At 44.1% G+C, this 25,636-nt stretch overlaps 1 protein-coding gene across 2 annotated transcripts in view; it reads left to right on the forward strand.

The window, feature by feature from the left end:
- The first annotated feature begins 6,828 nt into the window (after positions 1-6,828).
- parn (poly(A)-specific ribonuclease (deadenylation nuclease)) overlaps positions 6,829-25,636 on the forward strand; it is a 65,506-nt gene continuing 46,698 nt past the window's right edge. For both annotated transcript variants that reach the window (XM_042341073.1, XM_042341074.1), the window contains exons 1-14: positions 6,829-6,900; positions 9,805-9,882; positions 11,031-11,110; positions 11,887-11,954; positions 12,047-12,128; positions 13,063-13,123; positions 14,115-14,280; positions 16,131-16,193; positions 17,018-17,056; positions 17,640-17,682; positions 18,958-19,038; positions 23,855-23,911; positions 24,649-24,726; positions 25,230-25,273. In XM_042341073.1, the coding sequence (XP_042197007.1) occupies positions 6,882-6,900; positions 9,805-9,882; positions 11,031-11,110; positions 11,887-11,954; positions 12,047-12,128; positions 13,063-13,123; positions 14,115-14,280; positions 16,131-16,193; positions 17,018-17,056; positions 17,640-17,682; positions 18,958-19,038; positions 23,855-23,911; positions 24,649-24,726; positions 25,230-25,273 (959 nt within the window). In that variant the 5' untranslated portion in view covers positions 6,829-6,881. The remainder of the gene's footprint in view (positions 6,901-9,804; positions 9,883-11,030; positions 11,111-11,886; positions 11,955-12,046; positions 12,129-13,062; positions 13,124-14,114; positions 14,281-16,130; positions 16,194-17,017; positions 17,057-17,639; positions 17,683-18,957; positions 19,039-23,854; positions 23,912-24,648; positions 24,727-25,229; positions 25,274-25,636) is intronic.

Genomic DNA, 25,636 nt, shown 5'->3' on the forward strand with positions numbered 1-25,636 from the left:
CGCCCCCTCCCCCTGACATCACGGCAGTGACCAGGAGGACGGGAGCACAGCTATGGGGAGAGCGCGGGGGAGTGGGGGTGATCAGGGCTATGGGGGGAGTGTGGGGGAGTGGGGGTGATCAGGGCTATGGGGGAGTGGGGGTGATCAGGGCTATGGGGGGAGTGGGGGTGATCAGGGCTATGGGGGAGTGGGGGTGATCAGGGCTATGGGGGGAGTGGGGGTGATCAGGGCTATGGGGGGAGTGGGGGTGATCAGGGCTATGGGGGAGTGGGGGTGATCAGGGCTATGGGGGAGTGGGGGTGATCAGGGCTATGGGGGGAGTGGGGGTGATCAGGGCTATGGGGGAGTGGGGGTGATCAGGGCTATGGGGGAGTGGGGGTGATCAGGGCTATGGGGGAGTGGGGGTGATCAGGGCTATGGGGGGAGTGGGGGTGATCAGGGCTATGGGGGGAGTGGGGGTGATCAGGGCTATGGGGGAGTGGGGTGATCAGGGCTATGGGGGGAGTGGGGGTGATCAGGGCTATGGGGGGAGTGGGGGTGATCAGGGCTATGGGGGAGTGGGGGTGATCAGGGCTATGGGGGGAGTGGGGGTGATCAGGGCTATGGGGGGAGTGGGGGTGATCAGGGCTATGGGGGGAGTGGGGGTGATCAGGGCTATGGGGGGAGTGTGGGGGAGTGGGGGTGATCAGGGCTATGGGGGAGTGGGGGTGATCAGGGCTATGGGGGGAGTGGGGGTGATCAGGGCTATGGGGGGAGTGGGGGTGATCAGGGCTATGGGGGGAGTGGGGGTGATCAGGGCTATGGGGGAGTGGGGGTGATCAGGGCTATGGGGGAGTGGGGGTGATCAGGGCTATGGGGGGAGTGGGGGTGATCAGGGCTATGGGGGAGTGGGGGTGATCAGGGCAGTGGGGGTGATCAGGGCTATGGGGGGAGTGGGGGGATCAGGGCTATGGGGGAGTGGGGGTGATCAGTGCTATGGGGGGGGGGAGTGGGGGTGATCAGGGCTATGGGGGAGTGGGGGTGATCAGGGCTATGGGGGGAGTGGGGGGTGATCAGGGCTATGGGGGAGTGGGGGTGATCAGGGCTATGGGGGGGGGGGGGGGGGGGAGTGGGGGTGATCAGGGCTAGTGGGGGGGGAGGGGGGGGGGGGGGGGGGGGGGGGGGGGTGATCAGGGCTATGGGGGAGTGGGGGTGATCAGGGCTATGGGGGAGTGGGGGTGATCAGGGCTATGGGGGGAGTGGGGGTGATCAGGGCTATGGGGGGAGTGGGGGTGATCAGGGCTATGGGGGAGTGGGGGTGATCAGGGCTATGGGGGGGGGGGTGATCAGGGCTATGGGGGAGTGGGGGTGATCAGGGCTATGGGGAGAGAGTGGGGGTGATCAGGGCTATGGGGAGTGGGGGTGATCAGGGCTATGGGGGGAGTGGGGGTGATCAGGGCTATGGGGGAGTGGGGGTGATCAGGGCTATGGGGGAGTGGGGTTGATCAGGGCTATGGGGGGGAGTGGGGGTGATCAGGGCTATGGGGGGAGTGGGGGTGATCAGGGCTATGGGGAGTGGGGGTGATCAGGGCTATGGGGGAGTGGGGGTGATCAGGGCTATGGGGGGAGTGGGGGTGATCAGGGCTATGGGGGGAGTGGGGGTGATCAGGGCTATGGGGGAGTGGGGGTGATCAGGGCTATGGGGAGTGCGGGGAGGAGTGGAGTTGATTTGGAAGCTCTTTTCAAAGAGCGGCACAGACACGATGGGCCGAATGGCCTCCTCCTGTGCCGTATAATTGTTTGATTCTATGATGGCCAAATCCAGTAACAATAATAACACCTTTGATTTAGTGCCTGTCTTGTAACATCCAAACGTCTCAAAAAGTTTTCGTGCTTTGCCGATATGTGTAGTGACTGGAACACCACAGGTAATTAGCACACAGCCAAGCCCCACAAACAGACAAAATAATAATAATAATCCTTGCATTTGATAAAGCTCCTTATCACGTTGTTGAGAAATCTCAAAGCGCTTCGCAGAACATGTGTGTAAAGTGTATTGACTGTCTATGGATGAAAGTTAATGGCTTATGTCCTATAAAATTGCCACAAATAAAAATTGGGCAAGTACACAATTTGCCTACAAATAAACAACAATTGAAACACGTTTGAGATAACTTTTTTTAGTCGGTTGTCTGATTCATGAGGAAACCTATTACCGTGCTTAAGATATCGAAACCAGACCAGACTTCCATGCATTCCACCCACATATGGAAATTCCTGTGTTTGGAATGGAATGTGTACTCTCTCCCCAGAGGGACACATTCTGCTTATCTGATTGCGGAGAGTTTTTGGGTGCAGGTTGGCAAGAGCCAAGGTTTATGGACCTCAGAATGTACGTTGGGGTACCCAGAGTGCGCTGGGGTACTGCTGGATGAAACCAGCTAAAACTGCATAGCTTGCCGTGGAAAACACTGTCTGGCAGCTTCTTGTTAAGATAGAACCAGTGAGAAGGTACATTGTAGATTGAAAATTGGTGAAGCAATATGAAATTATGGTAATTATGGCCAACGTAGTACAGAAACTTGGGAGAAATGAGTGATCAGCATTTTACTTAATTAGTTCACAAGTTGATAAATTAATAAACTGGATAAGCGGAATCGTTAAGTTTACTGAGAATAAGGTTAATGTGAGAGTGGCAAGACAGAGAGAGGTTTAGATCAGCAATTTGAAGAGCAATAAGCAAGACAAAGACAAGTTTAAGCCCAAAGGGAATAAGTGTACTCTGGTTCATTTAGCCTCTATAGTTCATTTAAACTTTCTTTTCGACCGTGCCTTTGGTCACCTTCCTCCCCCTCCCCCTCCCCCTGGCTCGACCCCGGGATTCCTTACCTTGAAGCGCTCTGAGACACCGTCCGGCGTGGAGGGCACTATATACATCCAAGTTGTTGTTGTTGTAAACTCTAGTTTGATAACTCCAAAATATTGTACAAAATATAAAAGTATGTACAATTATAAAACACTGTATTTATATTATTGCTTTAAAAAGTTGATTGTTACACTATCTTTTGATCAGGCAGTAGGAAGAATTCAGAGTTGATTTTTTTGAAGGAATATTGTGTTATGAAAATTGGATAATATTATAAATTAATGGTAAGACAGGAAAAAAAGATTCAGGTTTCTTAAAATAATTAGGGTAATAAATTAGAAGTTTGTACATTCTTCTACATTCTACATCCAGCGTCTTGGGACGTCCTCCCGATATGAAAAGCGCTGTACAAATGTAATTTGTTGTTGTATTCTTTGAATTGAACAAGGACGGAAGGAATCTGAAGAGAATGCTATACTTTGAACTGTTGTTACATACGTTATTTTTTATATCATAAAACCCTTGTTTTGTTTCTGCTTTGTTTCTGCTTCAATTGCTCTTCAAATTGCTGATCTGCTTTACAAACACGTACAGTTCAATCTCAAACAGCAACATTAAATCAGTTATTTAATTCATATATAGACATCTCCTTTTCCAAAAATAACTTCTACGGCTTGTTATATAAGTCTAACATCTTCTGATAACAACTCATACACCGCAAAGCCAACTCACAAATTACCAATCATTGAATCTGCAGACGTTTCTGATGTACCTTGAAATGTTCACTTTGTGTCAAGTTCTTTTTGTTCACAAGATGGCAATGCTTTAATCTACATTTATCCCAGGTAAAACTAAAACTGGCAAAATATAAATATTTCTGATATAAAGCTGCAGTAATTTGTACAGAGTGCTGAGAGTAATTTGAAATCTTTATGAATATTGTATAACAAAGCGGTGACACCTTCCAGAGTGAATGGATTTCAACAGTCGAAGATTGTCTCTAATTAAATGAGCATAATTAGGAATCAGACAAACAACATAACCTACTTTTGTTTTGATCAGTAAATAGTGAATCCTTCCACAGGTCACCAAGTAGCAGATTTTTTTCCTTGTTAAATTTCTCCCACAAAACCAAAGAAATCTACAGCACAGAAAGCCACCTGTCCCATCGTGTTTGTGCTTGCTCTTTGAAAGAGCAATCCATTCAGCCCAGTTTAGTTGGCTTCTCCCCATACCCCAGAATATTACCCCCTTTTTTGATATCTATCCAGCTTCCTCTTGAACACTAACATGGATCTTGCTTTGAACTGTATCCAATTGGTGCAATGCAGTGTCCCACAAACAGCCATGGAGTGGATGACCAATTTATCTGGAGGATTGTTGCGACATTTATTATCTATGATTTGTGTGTTGCAGTAGCAATGTATTACCAAAGATTCAATATCAGTGCTTCCTGCAGCAGTTCAAGGTCGACAAATATCAACATTCGGTTGATTGAGTTCAGTGAAAAAATGGCTTTTTTTACATGAAGGTAGTCACGGGACGTCCTCCCGACATGAAAGGCATTTCACAAATGTAATTTTGTTGTTTGTTATTGTTGTTGTTGTCACTTTATCTTCCAGAACTTGCCTGAAATTGCATTTATTTTTGACCTGAAAGACAATTTTATTTTAAAACATAATACAACCATGAAGCGAATGACTAATTTTTTTCTGGGGAATTGTCGACCAGAACACTGTGAGAAACAATCTTATCTTGTTTAATGGTAATACATAGGGGGATATTTAACATCCACTGAACAGGCAGCAGAGCATTCGGTTTAACGCAGTGTTGGTCAAGCTCTTTAGTCGTCCAACAAAACAAATTTTCTTGATTGAATATTTCTTCATTTGTGGCAACACCATAAACATCGCCACTCAGTAGCTACTGGAAACAAAATATTAATTTAAAACAGATTCACAGAGACAAGTGCAAATGTTGGATGGGCCACTTCTTGACGTCCCCGTGGGCTACTTCCGGCCATGGGTTGGCCACATCTGGTTTACTATTTCATCAGAAGTATGGCACATCCGACAATGCAGCACTCCCTCAGCAGTGACTCTGGAGAAATAATAAACAGGACTTTAATAAAGAGTAATAAAGGCAGGCTGTGGTGCAATGATAAAGGGGAGACTGTGGTACGATAATAGCGAGTAATAAAGAGGAGACTGTGGTATAGCAATAAAGAGTAATATCGAGTAATAAACGGCAGTCTGGTACAGTAATAAAGAGTAATAAAAGCAGACTGGTACAGTAATAAGGAGTAATAATTGCAGGCTGCAGTACAGTAATAAGTAATAATTGCAGGCTGCAGTACAGTAATAAGTAATAATTGCAGGCTGCAGTACAGTAATAAGTAATAATTGCAGGCTGCAGTACAGTAATAAGTAATAATTGCAGGCAGTGATGGGGAGTAGTGATTGCAGGCTGTGGGGCAGTGATGGGGAGTAGTAATTGCAGGTTGTGGGGTAGTAATAGGCAGTAGTAATTGCAGGCTGTGGGACAGTGATGAGGAGTAGTAATTGCAATAATTGCAGGGTGTGGGGTAGTAATAGGTAGTAATTGCAGTAATTGTGGGCTTGGCGTAGTAATAGGGAATAGTAATTGCAGTAATTGCAGGCTGTGGGGTAGCAATAGGGAGTAGTAATTACAGTAATTGCAGGCTGTGGTTAGTAATAGGGACTAGTAATTGCAGTAATTGTGAGCTTGGGGTAGTAATAGGGAGTAGTAATTGCAGTAATTGCAAGCCGTGGGGCAGTGATGGGGAGGAGTCATTGCAGTAATTGAAGGCTGTGGGGTAGTAATAGAGAGTAGTAATTGGGGGGCAGTGATGGAGTAATAATGATGGAGTAATAATGGCAGTAATAGCGGGGGGGGCAGTGATGGAGTAATAATGACAGTAATAGCGGGGGGGGGCAGTGATGGAGTAATAATGACAGTAATAGCGGGGGGGGGGCAGTGATGGAGTAATAATGGCAGTAATAGCGGGGGGGGCAGTGATGGAGTAATAATGGCAGTAATAGCGGGGGGGGCAGTGATGGAGTAATAATGGCAGTAATAGCGGGGGGGGCAGTGATGGAGTAATAATGGCAGTAATAGCGGGGGGGCAGTGATGGAGTAATAATGGCAGTAATAGCGGGGGGGGGCAGTGATGGAGTAATAATGGCAGTAATAGCGGGGGGGGGGCAGTGATGGAGTAATAATGGCAGTAATAGCGGGGGGGGGGGCAGTGATGGAGTAATAATGGCAGTAATAGCGGGGGGGGGGCAGTGATGGAGTAATAATGGCAGTAATAGCGGGGGCGGGGCAGTGATGGAGTAATAATGGCAGTAATAGCGGGGGGGGGCAGTGATGGAGTAATAATGGCAGTAATAGCGGGGGGGGGGCAGTGATGGAGTAATAATGGCAGTAATAGCGGGGGGGGGGCAGTGATGGAGTAATAATGGCAGTAATAGCGAGGGGGGGGGCAGTGGAGTAATAATGGCAGTAATAGCGGGGGGGGCAATGATGGAGTAATAATGGCAGTAATAGCGGGGGGGGGCAGTGATGGAGTAATAATGGCAGTAATAGCGGGGGGGGCAGTGATGGAGTAATAATGGCAGTAATAGCGGGGGGGGGCAGTGATGGAGTAATAATGGCAGTAATAGCGGGGGGGGGCAGTGATGGAGTAATAATGGCAGTAATAGCGGGGGGGGGGCAGTGATGGAGTAATAATGGCAGTAATAGCGGGGGGGGGCAGTGATGGAGTAATAATGGCAGTAATAGCGGGGGGGGGCAGTGATGGAGTAATAATGGCAGTAATAGCGGGGGGGGGCAGTGATGGAGTAATAATGGCAGTAATAGCGGGGGGAGGGGGGCAGTGATGGAGTAATAATGGCAGTAATAGCGGGGGGGGCAATGATGGAGGGAACCACATGTGACCAGGACTGAGCCGGAAGTGCGCGGCGGGTGAGAGGTTAAAGGTCGGAGCCGGGGGTCGGGTTTGGGGGCTGCGATCATGGAGATCACCAGACACAGTGAGTGCGGCTCCCGCCGCCCCCCTCCCCGGGCCCCCCCTCTCTCCCCGGGCCCCCCCTCTCTCCCCGGGCCCCCCCTCTCTCCCCGGGCCCCCCCCCTCCCCCTCCCCGGGCCCCCCCTCTCTCCCCCCCGGGCCCCCCCTGGGTCTCCCTGGGCCCACCCTCCCCGGTCCCCCTCCCCGGGCCGCCCGCCCTCCCCAGTCTCCCCGGTCTCCCTCCCCGGGCCCCCGCCCCCCCGCCGTGCTCGGGCCCCGGGCCTGAGTCCCCGCGGGACTCGTCACTGGGGGGAGGGGGGGCCGCGGCCCGATATAGACACCATAACCTCCCGGGGGTTAATGTGTCTGAAACCACAGAATAACCGGCCTTTCACTTGATGTGATCCTTCACCACCACCATCACCACCACCACCATCACCACCATCACCACCACCACCACCACCACCACCACCACCACCATCACCACCATCACCACCATTCCCACCATCACCATCATCACCATCACCACCACCACCATTCCCACCATCACCACCACCACCATCCCCACCATTCCCACCATCACCATCACCACCATCACCACCACCACCACCATCACCACCACCATCACCACCCACCATCCCCCACCATCCCCACCATCCCCCCCATCCCCACCATCCCCCACCATCCCCCACCATCCCCCCACCATCCCCCACCATCCCCCACCATCACCACCATCACCACCATCCCCACCATCACCACCATCACCATCCCCACCATCACCACCACCATCACCATTCCCACCACCACCACCATCACCATTCCCACCACCATCACCACCATCACCATCCCCACCATCACCACCATCACCATCCCCACCACCATCACCATTCCCACCATCCCCACCATCATCACCACCACCACCATCACCACCACCACCACCATCACCATCCCACCATCACACCATCCCACCATCCCCACCATCCCACCATCACCATCCCCACCATCCCCCACCATCCACCATCCCACCACCCCCACCATCCCCCACCATCCCCCACCATCCCCACCATCACCATCCCCACCATCCCCACCATCCCCACCATCCCCCACCATCCCCACCATCCCCACCATCCCCCACCATCCCCCACCATCCCCACCATCCCCACCATCCCCCACCATCCCCACCATCCCCACCATCCCCACCATCCCCACCACCACCACCATCCCCACCATCACCACCATCCCCACCATCACCATCCCCATCCCCACCATCCCCACCATCCCCACCATCCCCACCATCCCCCACCATCCCCACCATCCCACCATCCCCCACCATCCCCCACCATCCCCACCATCCCCCACCATCCCCACCATCACCATCCCCCACCATCCCCACCATCCCCACCATCCCCACCATCCCCCACCATCCCCACCATCACCATCCCCCACCATCCCCCACCATCCCCACCATCCCCACCACCATCCCCACCACCATCCACCATCCCCACCATCACCATCCCCCACCATCCCCCACCATCCCCACCATCCCCCACCATCCCCACCATCCCCACCACCCCCACCATCCCCACCATCACCATCCCCACCATCACCATCCCCACCATCACCATCCCCACCATCCCCACCATCCCCACCATCACCATCCCCACCATCACCATCACCACCATCCCCACCATCCCCACCATCCCCCACCATCACCATCCCCCACCATCCCCACCATCCCCACCATCCCCCACCATCCCCCACCATCCCCCACCATCCCCACCATCCCCCACCATCCCCACCATCCACCATCCCCACCATCCCCCACCATCCCCACCACCACCATCCCCACCATCCCCACCATCACCATCCCCACCATCACCACCATCCCCACCATCATCACCATCCCCACCATCATCTTCACCATCACCATCTTCACCATCAGCATCTTCACCATCACCATCCCCACCATCTTCACCACCATCACCATCTTCACCATCACCATCTTCACCACCATCACCATCTTCACCATCACCATCACATAATGACCGGCCTCTGATGCGGCGCTTTGTCACGTTGTTGAGACGTCTCAAAGTGTTTCACAGAATACACTGTAAAGTGAATTGACTACATTTGTGGGTGAAATGCGGCAGCCAATTGCGCACAGCAGCGTCTGTCCCACAAACAGCCGTGGGTTGAAGTGACCAATTTCTTATTGTTTTCTTGAGGAATTTTTCTGGAGTAAGGAAACTTGCCCAAGGTTTTGCCCTGCTGGGAATCAAACCCGGCGAGTGCTCTAAGCATTGCTACAAGACTATTACCCCCAGAAAAGCGATCCGCCAATTGGCTAACGACTGGGTTCCTAGTTACTGTTAGGTAAATGGAGGCGTGTGGAGCAAGGAAACTTGTGCAGTATTTCACCTTGCCGGTAATCAAACCCAGGCCTCTCGCTTTCAAGGCGAGCACTCTAACCATCTGAGCTACAGCAAATACAGGGTTATTCCCACAAAAATAACAAATTTAAAGAAATTTCCAAGCAAATTTGAATGGGTGGATAATCACCAACTTTTTTATATAATAAAAATAACCTTTGCATTTGACATGGCTTTCTTCTGCAAAGGGAAATCTGCTCACAAAACTGATGTTTGGTTCTGTGTAAAGAGGCCCCAATTGAACATGGTTTACAATTGAATAACAGTGTTTGTAATGCTCCCTGATGGCCTAGTTGATAAGGCATCTCCTGAATGTGAGTGAGTGACCAATTTTATTTGGGAAGATTGTTGGCCAGGACTTAATGTAGAATAGGCTGGATTCTCTCTGTGCTTTCACTTTGCTGTAACGTAAGATGCCATTTACAATTTTAGAATTGTCTTTGTTCTGAAATGTCCTAATTGTTCAAACAATTCATCCACCTTTTCCTTTCTTTCAACAGATTTTAAGGAATCTCTTAGCATAGTAATTGAAGCTATTGAAGATGCTGATTTCCTAGCAATTGACGGGGAATTCTCAGGTATTGTTGGCAGAGTATCCCTTATTAATGAATGTCATTTGACATGTTTTACCTCTTTGGGAGAGCAATGGATTTTGAGGAAGGCAAATGATAAAATTGAATTGAATCTGAAACAGTGAAACAGTGATAGATGCCTGACATTTTCTTGTCCTTAGTGTTCTAATTCGTGCCTGAAATTGTCTATGGTTATGATACAACCACAATTTTCCCTCTTAAATGACAGGTATTAAATGTATAGCTGCAGCAGCAAAATCAACAAAAACAGTAGTCAAGTCACAGGCCAAGAATATAATAAAATTATTTCTGTGCACAAATAGTTGACTTAAGACAATTTGAAATTATTCTGGGCAGACTGTTTTAAGGCTAGAGTCCAATTGGTTTTTGAAGCTCAATTTATTGTATTAAGTTGACAAAAACAAATCCCAAGAGGTGAGTGAAATATACTTGGGTTTTAATTGAAATTGTTCTTGAGTTGATAACGGGATTATAATAACAAGAGTCTTTACCCATTCCTTACTCCGTCCTCTCGTCTCTATTCCTCTCCCTCATGTAAAGATTGGTGGTCATGCTTTCAGCCATTATGCTCTGGAACTCTCTCCCTCAGTTCCTCCACCTTGCCCCCTCCCTCCCCTTTCAGATCCCGCCTAAAAGCCTTCCTTTTTGATTGTGTTTAAGGTCACCTCCCCTTGGCTTGGGGTCAGACTCTGCCTCTGTCAGGCGCTCTGGACACTACCCCGCATGAAGGCCACTACATAAGTGCAAGTTTGTGGAGTCTTGTAGCTCAGTGGTTAGAGCACTCGGCTCGCAAGCGAGACACCTGGGTTCAATTCCAGGCAGGGTGAAACCTTGGGCAAGTTTCCTTACTCCACACACCTAATAATAATCCCTCCAAAACAAAACAATAATAAATTGGTCATTTTCAATCCACGATTGTTTGTGGGACGCTGCTGTGCGCAATTGGCTGCCGCGTTTCGCACATAAATGTACAGTCAATTCACTTTACAGCATATTCTGTGAAGCGCTTCAAGACGTTGAGAAGATGTGAAAAACGCTATATCAAATGCAAGGATTATTATTATTATAAGTTGTTGTTATCGTTCAAGATCTAGCTTCCTTTCAAATACATCTAATCAGTGTTCTGTTTTCAGGAATAAGCGATGGACCATCAGTGAGCACATTGACAAATGGAATGGATACACCAGAAGAAAGATATCAGAAGCTTAAAAAGGTAAGTTCAAGCCTGTCACTAGTGTGTGGGAAATGCTTGAGGTGACTGCAGGTGTTGAGGCTACCAGTAAAATGTTTTCCAGACGTTTTACTAGATTTGCACAGTTATTGACAAAGTCCTCCTATCCTCCTGTTACAAAACAGTGATATGAGAATATTAAGGAGCTGAAACAAGCTGTCAGAAATGCATTTTGCATTGTCACTTCATGATGTTACAGAAGATACCATGTGCCTTATGTTCGAACATGGCGATGGATTATTATCTGCCATGAAAATGATGGCACTCGCTCACATCGATCTTCTGGATGTCTAAATTCAGTTAAACACTTGTACTGAATACAATTAAGTTCTTCTAAATATAATTATCATCATTTTTCCATACGTTTCAGTTGGTGGTCAGTGCGCTGTAGAAAAATGTGGGGTTAACAGGACTTTGTGAATACATTGCACACTGCCCCAACCATAAAGTAAATTTCAGAAGGACATTTCCTGCTGTATCAGCGTGGCATTCCCTCACTTCCATCTGTTCTGCTGAAGTGAGATTGCTATTAATGCCATGTGGGCATTTTGTGCTGTGAAGCTGCATCCAATGGGGTTTGGTGGGCTGAAATCGCCCAACTCATTTTAGGAGTCTTACAAGCAGGAGAGACCAAAGAAAATGTTCAATGAAGCCAGCTTCGAGTTGGTTATTTTGTTGCATGTTTTAACCATGTCCACGCTCAGAAGAAACATCTGTGCCTTATATTCAAAAAGTGAAATCTAACTTGTGTTTTTTAGCACTCCATGGACTTCCTGCTGTTTCAGTTTGGTCTTTGCACGTTTAAGTACAATTCTGTTGAGAGCAGGTAGGTTTGTGTTCCACATTTGTCTTCAATGAATATGATTAATTTTGAAAATGTTAAAAAGTTTTGTTTTAATTTTTTTCTGTTCTTTACAGACACATAATGAAGACCTTTAACTTTTATGTTTTCCCGAAGCCACTTTCCAGAGCCTCGCCGGATGTTAAGTTTGTTTGCCAGGTAACAACAATAACGTGCATTTATATAGCACCCCTGACGCAGGATAGCATCCCAGAGCGCTCGTTAGTGACAGAGCACAACATCGGGGAGTGCGGAGGTGACTGTAGGAACTTCTTTTGAGAAGTGAGTTCTGCGGTCCTTACTGTGGGCAATCTGCAGGGAGCGACATTGGCAATCTGGTAATTTTGTCTGTTTGTTAGCATAGGAAGCCAGCTAGGCCACCCCAGAAACAAGAAATGTACCACTCGTTTGGTATAATTATGGGGTCCATAAGGTTTCTAGCGAGGTGCTTACTAACCAAACCTGGTTAGTAAGCACCTCGCTAGATACCTTATGGACCCCATAATAGGCCCTGTAATAGGTAATGCACCAAGTTGTAGATAAAGCACCAATACGTTTCACTGACCTGAAATGTATCGCTTTGCTGATGGGATTGCATGTCTCAATTTGCCGGTTCATAAAGTTTAGTTTACATGTGAAGAAATTTATTATGATCAAAGAAATGACTGAGCTCTAACTTGCATCAGTTTATTGCATTTGTCACGTCATTATTTAAAACAGTGCCAGTTTTTCAAGTGTCTTACAAACAATAAGATTCATGCACTGGTAGTGCCGTATCCAGTGATTCATTTGGCTGCCACTGTTCTCATCCAAATGACACAGTCAATTCACTTTACAGTATATTCTGTGAAACTCTTTGAGACGTCTCAAGGACGTGATAAGGCGCTATATCAAAGGCGAGGATTATTATTATATGGTAAACTCAAGTTATTGAGGTATTGTAGTTCTGTTTTGTTTTTCAATAACTTTTTCTTGGGTCAAGAACTTTCCACACAGTACAGTACAACACACCAAGTCACACCTAAGGCACCTGGACAAAACTGTTGCTTTTATTGTTGGTTAAGGATGCTCATTACTTCATTTTGTCTTTCAGAGTTCAAGCATTGATTTTCTAGCAAATCATGGGTTTGACTTCAACAAAGTTTTTCATGCTGGTAGGTGAAGCATGTGTTCTAAATTCTTGCTCCTGCAAACCAATGAATTTCTGCAGCATTTTTCATAAACTTTGTATCAAATGTAAGAAAGAAATTTGCACGTATGAAAATTTTAAATTATTCTTGTTGGCATGATTTTTTTTCCCTGAAAGTCAATGTTATGTTTTTAACATGGATTTCATAGAGGTACATCAACCTTGATGTCAGTGGGTTCCTACTGTTCAGCTGTTTGCTTGTGGGTCCTTCATATGCTTGGCTGGTTTAGTTATCTATGTTTATAGAAAGCACATACGTTGCAAATAGTTTACTTCCTGCCACGTAGTATAGTTGCGGGCATTTGCGCTAAGTTCATTTTTCATTACTCTTACATCCAAGGAAAGGAATGCATTCTGTTTGTAAGGTGCATTCTGTTTGTAAAATCCATTTAAAAATGAAATGTGTACAATATTTAATCAATACAATGATTGACATTCGTCAGATTTTCCAATTTGTTCCAAATCAAGGAAAATGCATTCCCATTGTTAAACCGAGAGTGGCACAGGAAGTGACATGAGGGCGCTTCATGTACATGTGGAGCATGCAAGAAGTGGCGACCTTACGATCCACAACATCACACGATTGGTCTGGATGAGGAACGCGCTTCGGCCCATCCGATCTCATCCCTCCAGCACACCCACCCTATCGTCCACTCATTACGACATCAAGCTGCTTTTAAAACAAGTCCAGTGTCCAGGCCTCTAGCAACTCTACTGACGCACCTTGTATTTTTATTGTTAGTCTGAATCTGAAAAAAAAGTTTGGTGTATTCCACATACCAGGCCCGTGTTGGATTTTTCTGAAATGGTGTTGACGAGTTAGGTCCTTGTAAAAACGAAAGGTTTTCAGTTAAAAATTACTGTTATTTTGGTTATGGTAAGGTTAGGAAAAGAGATTGTAGCATGTAGTCATTTTGAGCTGGCCATTGTTTGACATTGTTTCCATTCTATCTCAGGAATCCCGTACTTGAATCGGGAAGACGAACGGCAGCTTCGGGAACAGTTGGAAGAAAAGCAACATCAGTCCAATGGGACTGGGACGCCATCTTTCATCTATCCAAACGCTACCAAAGGACCAGTCGTGATTCCAGAAGAACATCGAGGTTTCATTGAGAAGATTGTGTGAGTAGATCAGAAATGTAATCATTGCAAATAAGCTAAGGAAAGGGATGGTTTCACAGGGCATTTCAGCCGAAATTTTTGAACATGCTTTGTGAGTATTTGCAGTTTATACTACTCATAGTATATTTCATCTATAGCCTGTGTTAACGTAGCTCAGTTGATAGCATTCTCATCTCTGAGTCAGAGGGTTGTGGTTTCAAGCCCCAGGTTGGTACTTTGAACTTGGATTGTCTAGGCTGATACTCTGATGCTGGGAGTGTTCTGCATTGCCAGAGCTGCCATCTTTCAGATGAAATGTTAAACTAAGGTCCCATCTAACTGTTCAGGTGGACATCAAAAATCCCATGGCACTAATGCAAAAAGAATGGAGGTTCACTCTGTCCTGCCCAACAATCCCCCAAATAAAATTGGTTATTCACTTCATGGCTGTTTGTGGGACATTGTTCTGCACAAATGGGCTGCCATGTCCATCTGCAAAACACAGTCACTACACTTCACAGTATATTTTGTGAAGTACTTTCTTTCCCACGTGAAAGGCGCGATATCAAATGCAATGATTAAAGCGACCAAAAAATGTTTCCCGTTTCAAAAATGTTGAAATAGATCAGAAACTCCCAACAACGACAATAACAAAATTACATTTGTAAAGCGCCTTTCACGTTAGGAGGAACAGTCAGTCAGTCATCCGAATGAGGATTTTGAATTCTATCCTCTGAGGGATGGGGAAGCCAGTGGAGTCGGGCGAGGATGGTGTGGTGGGGTCACGAAGCCTGGTAGGGAGAGGACACAAATTGTAGAGTTCTTGATGATCTGCAACTTGTGGAGGAAAGAGTTGGGGAGGCCAATAAGCGCGGATAGTTGAGCTTTGAACTGACGAATGCGGGTTTCGGCAGCCTGAGTGATGAGGCAGTGGCGGAGTTGTAGAGCGGGTCATGGCATGGATATGGGGGAGAAAGGACAGTTGAGGATCGAACAAGATGCCCAGGTTCCTGACTGGCTTGGTGAGGTGGAGTGTGCATCCATGGATACTGTTTTTGCCAGGGCCTGAGGTGCAGAGGTGCTGGCACGAGCCAATCAGGAGAGCTGTCTTGCTGACATTCTCATAAGAAAACAACAACTTCCACTTATATAGCGCCCTTCATGCAGGGTAGCGTCTCAGAGCGCTTAAGAGTGACAGATCCTGACTCCGAACCCGGGGGTGGGTGGCCATAAGCACAGTCAAAGAGGAAGGTTTTCGGGTGGGACTTGAAAAAGGGGAGAGAGGGGGCAAGGCAGAGGGACTGAGGGAGAGAGTTTCAGAGTTTCGGGGTGTAGAGTTTGAAAGTGCAACCTCTGATGGTGGGGCAGAGGGTGCGAGGGACGAGCAGGAGGCTGGTGCTAGTCGAGCGGAGGTGCTGGGTGGTGGAATGGGGAGTGAAGAGATTGGAGAGATAGGGAGGTGCCAGAGAATGAAGGAGTAAAGTGTGAGGATCTGTGCTCGTGGTCACTATTTTTCTACCTGATGACAACAAAGTTACGTGCTCTGACTATTTGAGGAGTAGCAGTCAGAGGTTGGTTCTTCGTGCACTTTACATTAACTTCATTACAAGTGGCTGCTAGCATGTGTAGTTTAAGTGCGATTAATGTTTGTTATCTCATAGCAGTGTTTGTTGATATTTATCATAGCCGTTTAAGTTTTAATGCCGAGGGTTGTGGATTTCATTGAAGCTACAATAAAATTCTGTTGAGCTAACTTAACCGTGCTTTAACTCGCTTTCTGTATAAATCAAAGAATCGTGGATGTACTATAAGGGTATTAGAACAGTTTCAGCATGTCTGATCTAAACAATTTAAACTTTAAATGTTTTCAGTGAGAAAGTTGAAGATCTATTGAAAGATGATGAAGGTAGTGTTGAATTGGAGCCATGCACAGGGTAAGTGGCCATTTTTGAATGTTTGTAGATAGTAAATTGCCATGAGGTTTCCTGTTTGTTGCCAGGTTTCTCCTCTCCTCAGCTCCTGTATGCATTGCCTCTCTTGGTGGGGCCACTGGCTAAGTGCACAAAACGAGAACCCTGGCTAACTTCTCCCTTGTCTGAGGCACTAAGGCATATTGTAGCACAGCATGTACTGCTTACCCCACTAGTTGGACCACTTGGTTTCAACTCTCAATTAAACGTTTCCCTCAATTTCTTCAAATTTCTGCTTCACTTGCTAATACTCTATAGTGATGTTCGGGTGCTGTCCGCATATTGATGTCCATGGTGATCTTGAGACCCATAAATTAGCCATGTTTGTAGCTCCAAATGTTTCAAGACTCTTTTTAAAAAAGGTTTAGCAATCAGACTTCATTTTCCTCATTTTGGAGAAAATTGGACAAGCTGATAAGTACTTAAAATCAAAAATCAGCAAGCCTAGTTGTAAACTGCACACGTGTTTTTAAATTACTTGGATTTACAAAGCAATTTAATTCAATGAACATATTGGGTGAAGTAGTGCGTTATTCACTACTCAACAATAATCCAAGTGTATGTGTTTGTTTATTTCGACTGTATAACTTACGAACTTAATTATTTGCTAGGCAAAAGAAGACCAAGGTCCATCCATTTCGCCTTCCATCATCCTGGCAGTCACATACATATGTCATGTCACAAACAATATATTGTGTCCTGAGATTTTTTCATAACCAAAATCTATCTAATTTGTTGTTCCATTCTATTAAATCTTATATTAATATTTTAATATCTTCTATTCAAAGGTTTCAGAGGAAACTTATTTACCAGACCTTAAATTGGAAGTAAGTCACAATAGTTTCTTGTTCATGTGTTTACCAGGTGGGGATACAATATTGAATCAGACCTATTTGATCCACTGTTTTATAGGAAGGTTATTTACCATTAAAAACTTCAAAGAGGAGAATTTGAATAGCTTTAACATATAAGCTTGTTTGATGCCTATTAAATTCAAGTCTTGCTTTAGTAACGATTCTCTAATAGACATTTGAGTAATTGGTTGAGTTTAAATTAGGACTTTTTAATGTGTGCATTTTAACCATGAGTGGAATGCAAACTTGTAATTTGATTCAGCAAGGATTCATTGGATAGAAATAAGGAGTAGCAAGTGTGGATTTCTTTTGTTTCCCTGCTCCGTAGTTCAGGGAGACTGTACCAATTGTATTGTCATTTTTGCTTCTATTCTTAAAGGCCTCGTTAAAGAGCCACTTGTGTACATTAATGTTTGGATTTTAAAATGCAACCTAGATTGAAGACAGATATTGGAATCAACATGTTTCCCTGCTGTACTTCAAAGTGAAATGTACAATAGTTTGCTGCACACTGTTTGGTATGAAATTAATCTGTGCATTTCTATCATTCCTTTAGGTTTCCTAAAGGTGCTCACGTCGAAACCTTGGAGAATGAAAAGGTAATGAATGACAAGATTTTGAGAAGTTGGAATGTTGATATCTGCTTTTTAGCATAAGGTTAAACATGATTAGATTGTATCGAGCTGGTGATGGATGGTATGTGTTAAGACCAGCACATTAAAGGAATAGTCTTTTTTTTAAGTCTTCTGTTCATGTTTAAATCACATTCTGCCTAATCAGTTTCTTAAATGTGTGTTGAAGGGAAAAATCATTCTGAATTAGGATCTTCTGTCATTGCTGCATCTGAGGTGGAAATATAATCTTATAGTAGTTAATGTTTCTGTGATCAAAGACTCAGTTTTTCTGGCTTTGTATGAATAAACATTGATCCAACTATTTGAAGAATGCTTTGCATTGTTGAATGTTTCTGATTTTTTTTCATTGAAAATAATGTGAATTGAATTAATATGTTGGACAGCTAATTACCATGTGGTTACTCAGCATCAGTGAATAAGAACATGCAAAGGATGCAGTCTGCATTTCATTTAAAAAATGTACTGTTTATCAATCCATGGTTCTAATCCAGTTGAATTAATTTATTTTAAAATAAATAAAGCCAATTAAAGTGAGATTTACTATCTCCAGTTGAATATATTTATCCACATGTACTTTTAACACAAAGCAAGAACTAATCCAAAGGCCACGCGTTATATATTTTAGGAAATACACTTATTTGATAGTGTACATGTTAAATGTTTCCCGTGTATAACTGTTACTTTTTATTTCTGTTGGACCAGAAGCATGTGATTCTGTAAAGCAAGTGCACGCTTGTAGATTTTTGGATCAGAGAAATGGCTTCTATAAAGAAGTGTAATTTGCCTAAACATTTTGGGTCAGTTGTAATGAGTGGGGTCATCTGCCTGTTCAGCTGGATGGTAAAAATCCCAAAGGGAATTTTTCCTGCTGCCCTGGACAACAATCCTCTGGATAGAGTTGTAGCTATTTGTGAGACCTTATTTGCAAATTGATTGCCATATTTGCCTAAAAGTACACAATCACTACATTTGACAGCATTTACATGTGAAGTGCTTTTGAGATGTTTCCTTGTAAGTGCTGTATCAAATGCAAGTATGGTGATAGGATCGATCACGCAATGGGCAAGTACCCAGAACACTTCCAGTGGGAAACAAATGTCTTATGATGACTTACTTCTGAATTTAACCTTTTAAATTATCTTTTGCTTGGACTAGAGATTGATAAGCCTATGAAATACATCTGTTTGGTTACTTAATCAGACATAATAATAAGGAGGGTATTTTTCCACAATGTTACAGAAAGAGAGATATATCGTCATCAGCAAACTGGATGACGAAGAACGGCGAAGGAGAGAAGAACAAAAACGAGCCAAAGAACAGGTAATGGAATTGGTGGTTAAGCTAAGTGAGGTTGTTTTTCTTTCCTATTACAAAAAGCCGTGATGTGCATCTCAACACTTCAGTTTGACATATGGAATGTATTGTTTTGAGCGCCAGTTAAATATGTTGCGTCAGACAGCTTCAATTATGCATTATGTGAAAAGCTTAAATGCTTCAGTGTAAAAATTGGCAAATGCTTTTATATGCTCTTTGGTACTTTGGAAGAAGGTACAATTTTAAGGCACTTTAATTTACAAATGTGTGACGAAAGGCCAAATCTAACTCTGCTTCCAAAAATGCTTTAGTTCACTGGAGTCTTGCTGCGTCTGATTAGTTTTTCTAGTTCAAATCCCATTTCTGCAGCTCACAGAATTATCTTGGCTGTGTCCAATGGAAGCTATAGCTTTAGCCAATGTTCTTGCACAATGCAGAACATTTGGCGGCCTGAAAATAGATACTTTGCAGAAAATTGCAGCAAGTTGAATTTCTAATATTATTTTGTGGTAATAGGCCCCCCCCCCCCCCTTGACTGTCCAGAAAAGTCACAGCTTGATCGTTTGCAGTTTAAAAGGTACCGTAATAGATTGCAGAGAGATTGCAGGGGTTGGATTGAAGGAATTCAAATGTTATAAAACTGCAAGGGTTTTTTTAAGAGAAATGCAAGTGCCTACAGTGCGGCCCTATTATAACTAGCTTCTTTTACAGCACTAATTCAGTTATAACATGGTTGCAATGTGGACCCTATTCATTGCACATGTATATGTGTATATATATATTTATGTATGTATAGTAATAATCATCATATCTGCTGCTTCTTGTGCCCTGACCAGTTTAGGGTTCATTTGTCAATGAAGTTGTATCCTATTTGCTGTGCATGTGCAATGCAGGCAGTAACTTCATGGGGCAACCTCACGACCTGGATACCTGCTTTCTTTTAAAACACAGGAACCATCGAGTGTAGGGAATGAGCTGTCTTGGCTGTACGCCTGTGAGGTAATGCCAGTGATTGTTCTTCACCATACGGTGTATTGGGATTTTAATACATCGCAACAACCATGTCATAACAGAACTGCACAGTAGTTTATTAGCAGACTTGAAATGACTCCCTTCTTGCTTAATAGCACATATTTTTCCTTGCTCCCCCCCCTTTTGGGTCAGCAATGAACATAACAACATAAGAATTAGGAGAAGGAGTAGGCCATTCGGCCCCTCGAGCCTGTGCCCCGCCATCGATAAGATCACGGCTGATCTTCTGACCTAACTCTAATTACCTGCCCTCTCCCCATATCCCCTAATCCCTCTATTTTTAAAAAATCTATCAGTCTCAGCCTTGAAGGTGTTCAAGGACTGAGCATCTACAGCCTTCTGGGGTAGTGAATTCCATAAATTCACTGCCCTCTGAGTGAAGAAATGTTTCCTCAACTCTGTTCTAAAAGGCTGACCCTTAATTTTCAGACTGTGACCCCTGGTTATAGATTTTCCTTCTGGGGAAACAGGCCCTCAGTGTCTACTTTATCAGCCCTTTAAGAATCTTATATGTTTCAATAAGATCTCCCCGAATTCTTCTGTACTCTAGAGAATATAGCCCCAGTTTATTCAGCCTATCCTCATAGGTCAGTCTCCTCATCCCAGAAACTAACCGAGTGAATCTACGCTGCACCCCCTCTAGGACAAGTATGTCCTTTTTTAAACAAGGAGAGCAAAACTGCACACAATACTCCAGGTGCGGTCTCACCGGGCCCCTATACAGTTGCAGCAAGACTTCCCTACTCTTGTACTCTAAACCTTTTGCAATGAACGCTAACATGCCGTTTGCCTTCTTAGTTGCTGCTGCACCTGCAAACTAACTTTTTGAGACTGGTGTACGAGGACACCCAAATCCCTCTGAACACTAATACGATCTAATCTCTCCCCCTCTAGAAAATGATCTGTTTTTCTATTTTTTTCTACTTGGTGAATAACTTCACACTTCCCCACATTAAATTCCATCTGCCACCTACTCGCCCACTCCCCTCGCCATCTATATCCCGTTGCAATCTTTTTGCATCATCCTCAGAGCTTACTCTCCCACCGAGTTTAGTGTCATCCATGAATTCAGATACGTTACATTCAATGTCCTCGTCGAGATGATTTGTGGAGTCCTGTAGCTCAGTGGTTAGAGCACTCGCTTTGCAAGCGAGAGACCCGAGTTCAATTCCAGGCAGAGGGCGAAACCTTGGGCAAGTTTCCTTACTCCAAACGCCTAATAATAATCCCTCCAAAACCAAAAACAATAATAAATTGGTCATTTTCAATCATTTTCAATCTACGACTGTTTGTGGGACATTGCTGTGCGCAATTGGCGTTCGCCCACAAATATACAGTCAATTCACTTTACAGTGTGTTCTGTGAAGCGCTTTGGGACGTCCTCCCGATGTGAAAAGCGCTGTATCAAATGCAAGAATTATTATTATTATAGATCATTGATGTAAATTGTAAATAGCTGAGGCCCAAGCACTGATCCTTGTGGCACTCCACTAGTCACATCTCCTGCCAATTCGAGAATGACCCGTTTATCCCTACTCTCTGTTTTCTACCCGTTTTCTTCAATCTATGCTAATATGTTCCCATTAATCCCGTGGGCCTTAACCGTGTGCAATAGCCTTTTGTGTGGCACTTTGTCAAATGCCTTTTTAAAATCTAAATATACTACATCTGCTGGTTCCCCCCTCTCTAACCTGCAGATACATCTTCAAAAAAACTCTAAAAGATTAGTTAAGCATGACTTCCCTTTTGTAAAGCCTAATCTCGTTATGGTCTCTGCCTAATCTTGTTATGGTCTTCCAGGAATCCCATAACGACATCCTTAATTAAGGACTCAAGAATTTTCCCTACCACTGATGTCAGACTAACTGGTCTATAGTTCCCCATCTTTTCTCTCCCACCCTTCTTAAATAGTGGTGTTACGTTTGCAATCTTCCAATCAATGGGAACCGTTCCAGAATCCAGAGAATTTTGGAAGATCAAAGACAAGCCATCCACTATCTCAGTAGCCACCTCTTTATAAACCCCAGGATGTAGGCCATCAGGTCCAGGAGATTTATCAGTTTTAAGACCTGATAATTTACCTAAAACCATTTCTTTACTAATATTAATTCCTCCAAGTTGCTCGCTAACATTGTCTTCTTGGTTCCCCTCTATTCTTGGTAGGTTTTCAGTGTCTTCTAAGGTGAAGACAGTAGCAAAGTACTTGTTTAATGACTGCCATGTCTTTGTCCCCTACTATAATTCCCCCTGTCTCTGCCTGTACATTTACCCTTGACAGCCTCTTCCTCTTTATATATTTATAAAAACTCTTGCAGTCTCTCTTTATGTTCTTCGCGAGATTGCCCTCATATTCCATTTTCTCTCTCTTAATCACTTTTTTGGTTTTCCTTTGTTGATCCCTAAAGTTCTCCCAATCCTCGGGTTTACTACTCATCTTAGCTGTTTTATAGGCTTCTTCCTTTAACTTTATACTTTCCCTAACTGCTCTAGTTAGCCACGGTTGGGCCACCTTTCCGTGGCATTCTTATTCCTCAAAGGAATACGTGCTCGCTGGGAATTTTGCACTATCTCCTTAAACGTCTGCCATTGCTGGTCTACTGTCAAATCCTTAAGTCTAATTTCCCAGTTTATTTTGGCTAAATCCTCTCTCATACCAGCAAAATTGGCTCTACTTAAATTTAAAACCTTTGCTTCGGACTTAACTATTTCTCTCTCTAACTTAATGCTAAATTCCATCGTATTATGATCTCGAGGAGCCTTAATTTCCAGTTTGCTGGTCAGCCCTGTTTCATTGCACAAAACAAGGTCTAATGTGGCCTGTTCCCTGGTTGGCTCCTCGGCAAACTGATCCAGATAATTATCCCTAATACATTCTATAAACTCTTCTTCTATCATACTTTTCCCAATTTGGTTGTCCCAATCTATGTGCAGATTAAAATCACCTACAATTAATGTTTTTTCTTTACTACATGCTCTGCTAATTTCCTGATTTATACCTTGAGAGATACTGTGACTGCTGTTCGGGGCTCTATAAACTACTCCCACTAGAGTTTTCTGCCCCTTGTTGTTACGTACCTCTACCCATATTGACTCTACTTCCTGCTTTTCTGATTTAAAATCTTTCCTCTCTACTGTTTTTATCCCATCCTTTATTAGCAGGGCCACTCCCCCTCCTCGCTTACCACATTGCCTATCTTTCCTTTACACCACGTACCCTGGAATATTTAGCTCCCACCCTTGATCTCCCTGTAACCATGTCTTGGTGATGGCTACCATCTATTTATGCATTTAACTCATTTATCTTGTTTTGAATGCTTCGCGCATTCAGATATAGCACCTTTAATTCTGACTTTGGGCTATTAGTCCTGTTCACCAATACCCTATCCCTGGGCTTCCTTTTCCTGTTTGACACCCTTTGCTCATCTCCCTTGTTAATCTGCTCTCTCACTTTCATCGGTCCTAATTTTAATTGTAACGGATTACATGTGATTGAATTTACCCCCCCCCCCCATCCTTAGTAGTTTAAAGCCCTGTCTATGAGTGATTTTTTTTTAAGTAGTAAAAAAAATTCTTTAGGTATTTGGAAATAGATTTGAATCTGGTGCTACTGAGATGAAAGTGTGTTTAATATTTTAAGTGTTCGAGTAAAAAAAAATTTGTTATCCAGTGAAAGAGTTCAGATGTTCTAAAACTACATGAGGGTTTTTAAGAACAATGTAAGGAGTTATGCCACAAAGCTTGGAAATTAGATCTCCACCTTTGAAGTAATTGAATCCTGTCTTATTCACAGGAAGAAATGAACGATGCTGTAGGATTTTCCAAAGTAATTCATGCCATTTCAAAATCGGTGAGTATTTCTTTCGGGGGTACTACAATTATTTACAACAACAACAAATTACATTTGTATAAAGCCTTTCACATCAGGAAAATTGTCATTGTGATTATTGTACGTGTTTCAACGGCTAGCTTGTTTGCCATGAGGCATCACTTTATTGTTTGCCTTATGCTCCAGAAGCACTAAATACACTGAGCCTAAGACATTAAAATATTTATTTTCTTTTAACAGATCTGGCTTTCAACCCCTATCCTTTTTTTTTTGCACTGGCTCACCTAGAATTTCGGGAGTGCGGTAGGAAAGCCAGCAGGAGAGAGGCCAAGACGTAATAATAATCCTTGCATTTGATATAGCGCTTTTCACGTCGGGAGGACATCCCAAAGCGCTTCACAACACACTGTAAAGTGAATTGACTGTATATTTGTGGGCGAACGCGGCAGCCAATTGCGCACAGCAATGTCCCACAAACAGTCGTAGATTGAAAATGACCAATTTATTATTGTTTTGTTTTTTGGAGGGATTATTATTAGGCTCTGTGGAGTAAGGAAACTTGCCCAAGGTTTCACCCTCTGCCTGGAATGTACACAGAATGTACTGTAAAGAGAATTGATTGTATATTTTGTGGGCAAAACGCGGCAGCTAATTGTGCATATCAGTGTCTCACAAACGGTCGTGAATTGAGTGCATTTTTTTGAAGGGATTATTATTATTTTGCTACCAAATGTAAGTCATGTATTTTGCTTCTTCAGGGTAAACTGGTGGTGGGACATAACATGCTGCTGGATGTCATGCACACAATTCACCAATTCCTCTGTCAGTTACCAGATGTAAGTAAATCATCCACTAACTTTTTGTCTTGGTGCAANTTTTTGGGTATTTACCAGCTAATATTTAGCGAGGTTCCAAAACCTGTGTTGATCTGAGCATCTTTTAATGAGAGGGATATTTGTCAGGTCAGTCAATTGCAAGGGTACAAAGTTCTCTAAATGTTGCTAAAGCACAGAGCTACAGAAACTGAAAGGGAAGGTGCCTTGATCCTGAGTGTGAGGACAGAATGTGTGTCCAACTTTTCTTTCTCTTTCTTTGGTAGTTTCCACTTAGTGGTAGTTCGTCACAGTTGAGAGCAAAAACTCAGCTGTGTGGGGGAAATTGTGGTGCTCTGCATAATGTAGGTAATTTGCTGCTTCTGAGCACATGAAAACTTTTATTTGGAAGCATGGATAAATAAAGCTTTAGCGGTAATTGTTACGATTGGCCCTTATTTCATTCTCGGTGACTTTTATGTGTTAATATCTTTTAGTGGAATTTAATGTAATCATTTAATTTTTAGGAGCTCAATGAATTCAAGGAATTAACAACGAGCGTCTTTCCCAGGTATGTTTTTTTTTATTGTCTCCTTTTGTTGAATCCTTTTGTGAGGGTATTCCCAAGTGCTTTACACTGCTGGCTGGGCACCCGAGCTGGGGGGGAGCCTGCACAAAGTATTTGCAAAATAAATTGAATAGAAAGCAAGTGAATGTTATTGTACAGGCAAATGTTAGCAACTAATCTTTGCCATCAGTGATTCCTAAATAACAATGAGACAAGCAGCCAAATCATTTGAATTCTTTTGAATAAAGTTGGATTAGGAGGACTTTTCATGAAAAGAAACAACTCCGGAATTCCATACCAGGAACAATGATTGTAAAACAATTTGCTAATGTACCTTTCTCATGGGGAGGATGTAAGATCCTCATA

The sequence above is a fragment of the Callorhinchus milii genome, unplaced genomic scaffold, assembly GCF_018977255.1.
Source record: "Callorhinchus milii isolate IMCB2004 unplaced genomic scaffold, IMCB_Cmil_1.0 Scaffold16, whole genome shotgun sequence".
Taxonomy (NCBI): domain Eukaryota; kingdom Metazoa; phylum Chordata; class Chondrichthyes; order Chimaeriformes; family Callorhinchidae; genus Callorhinchus; species Callorhinchus milii.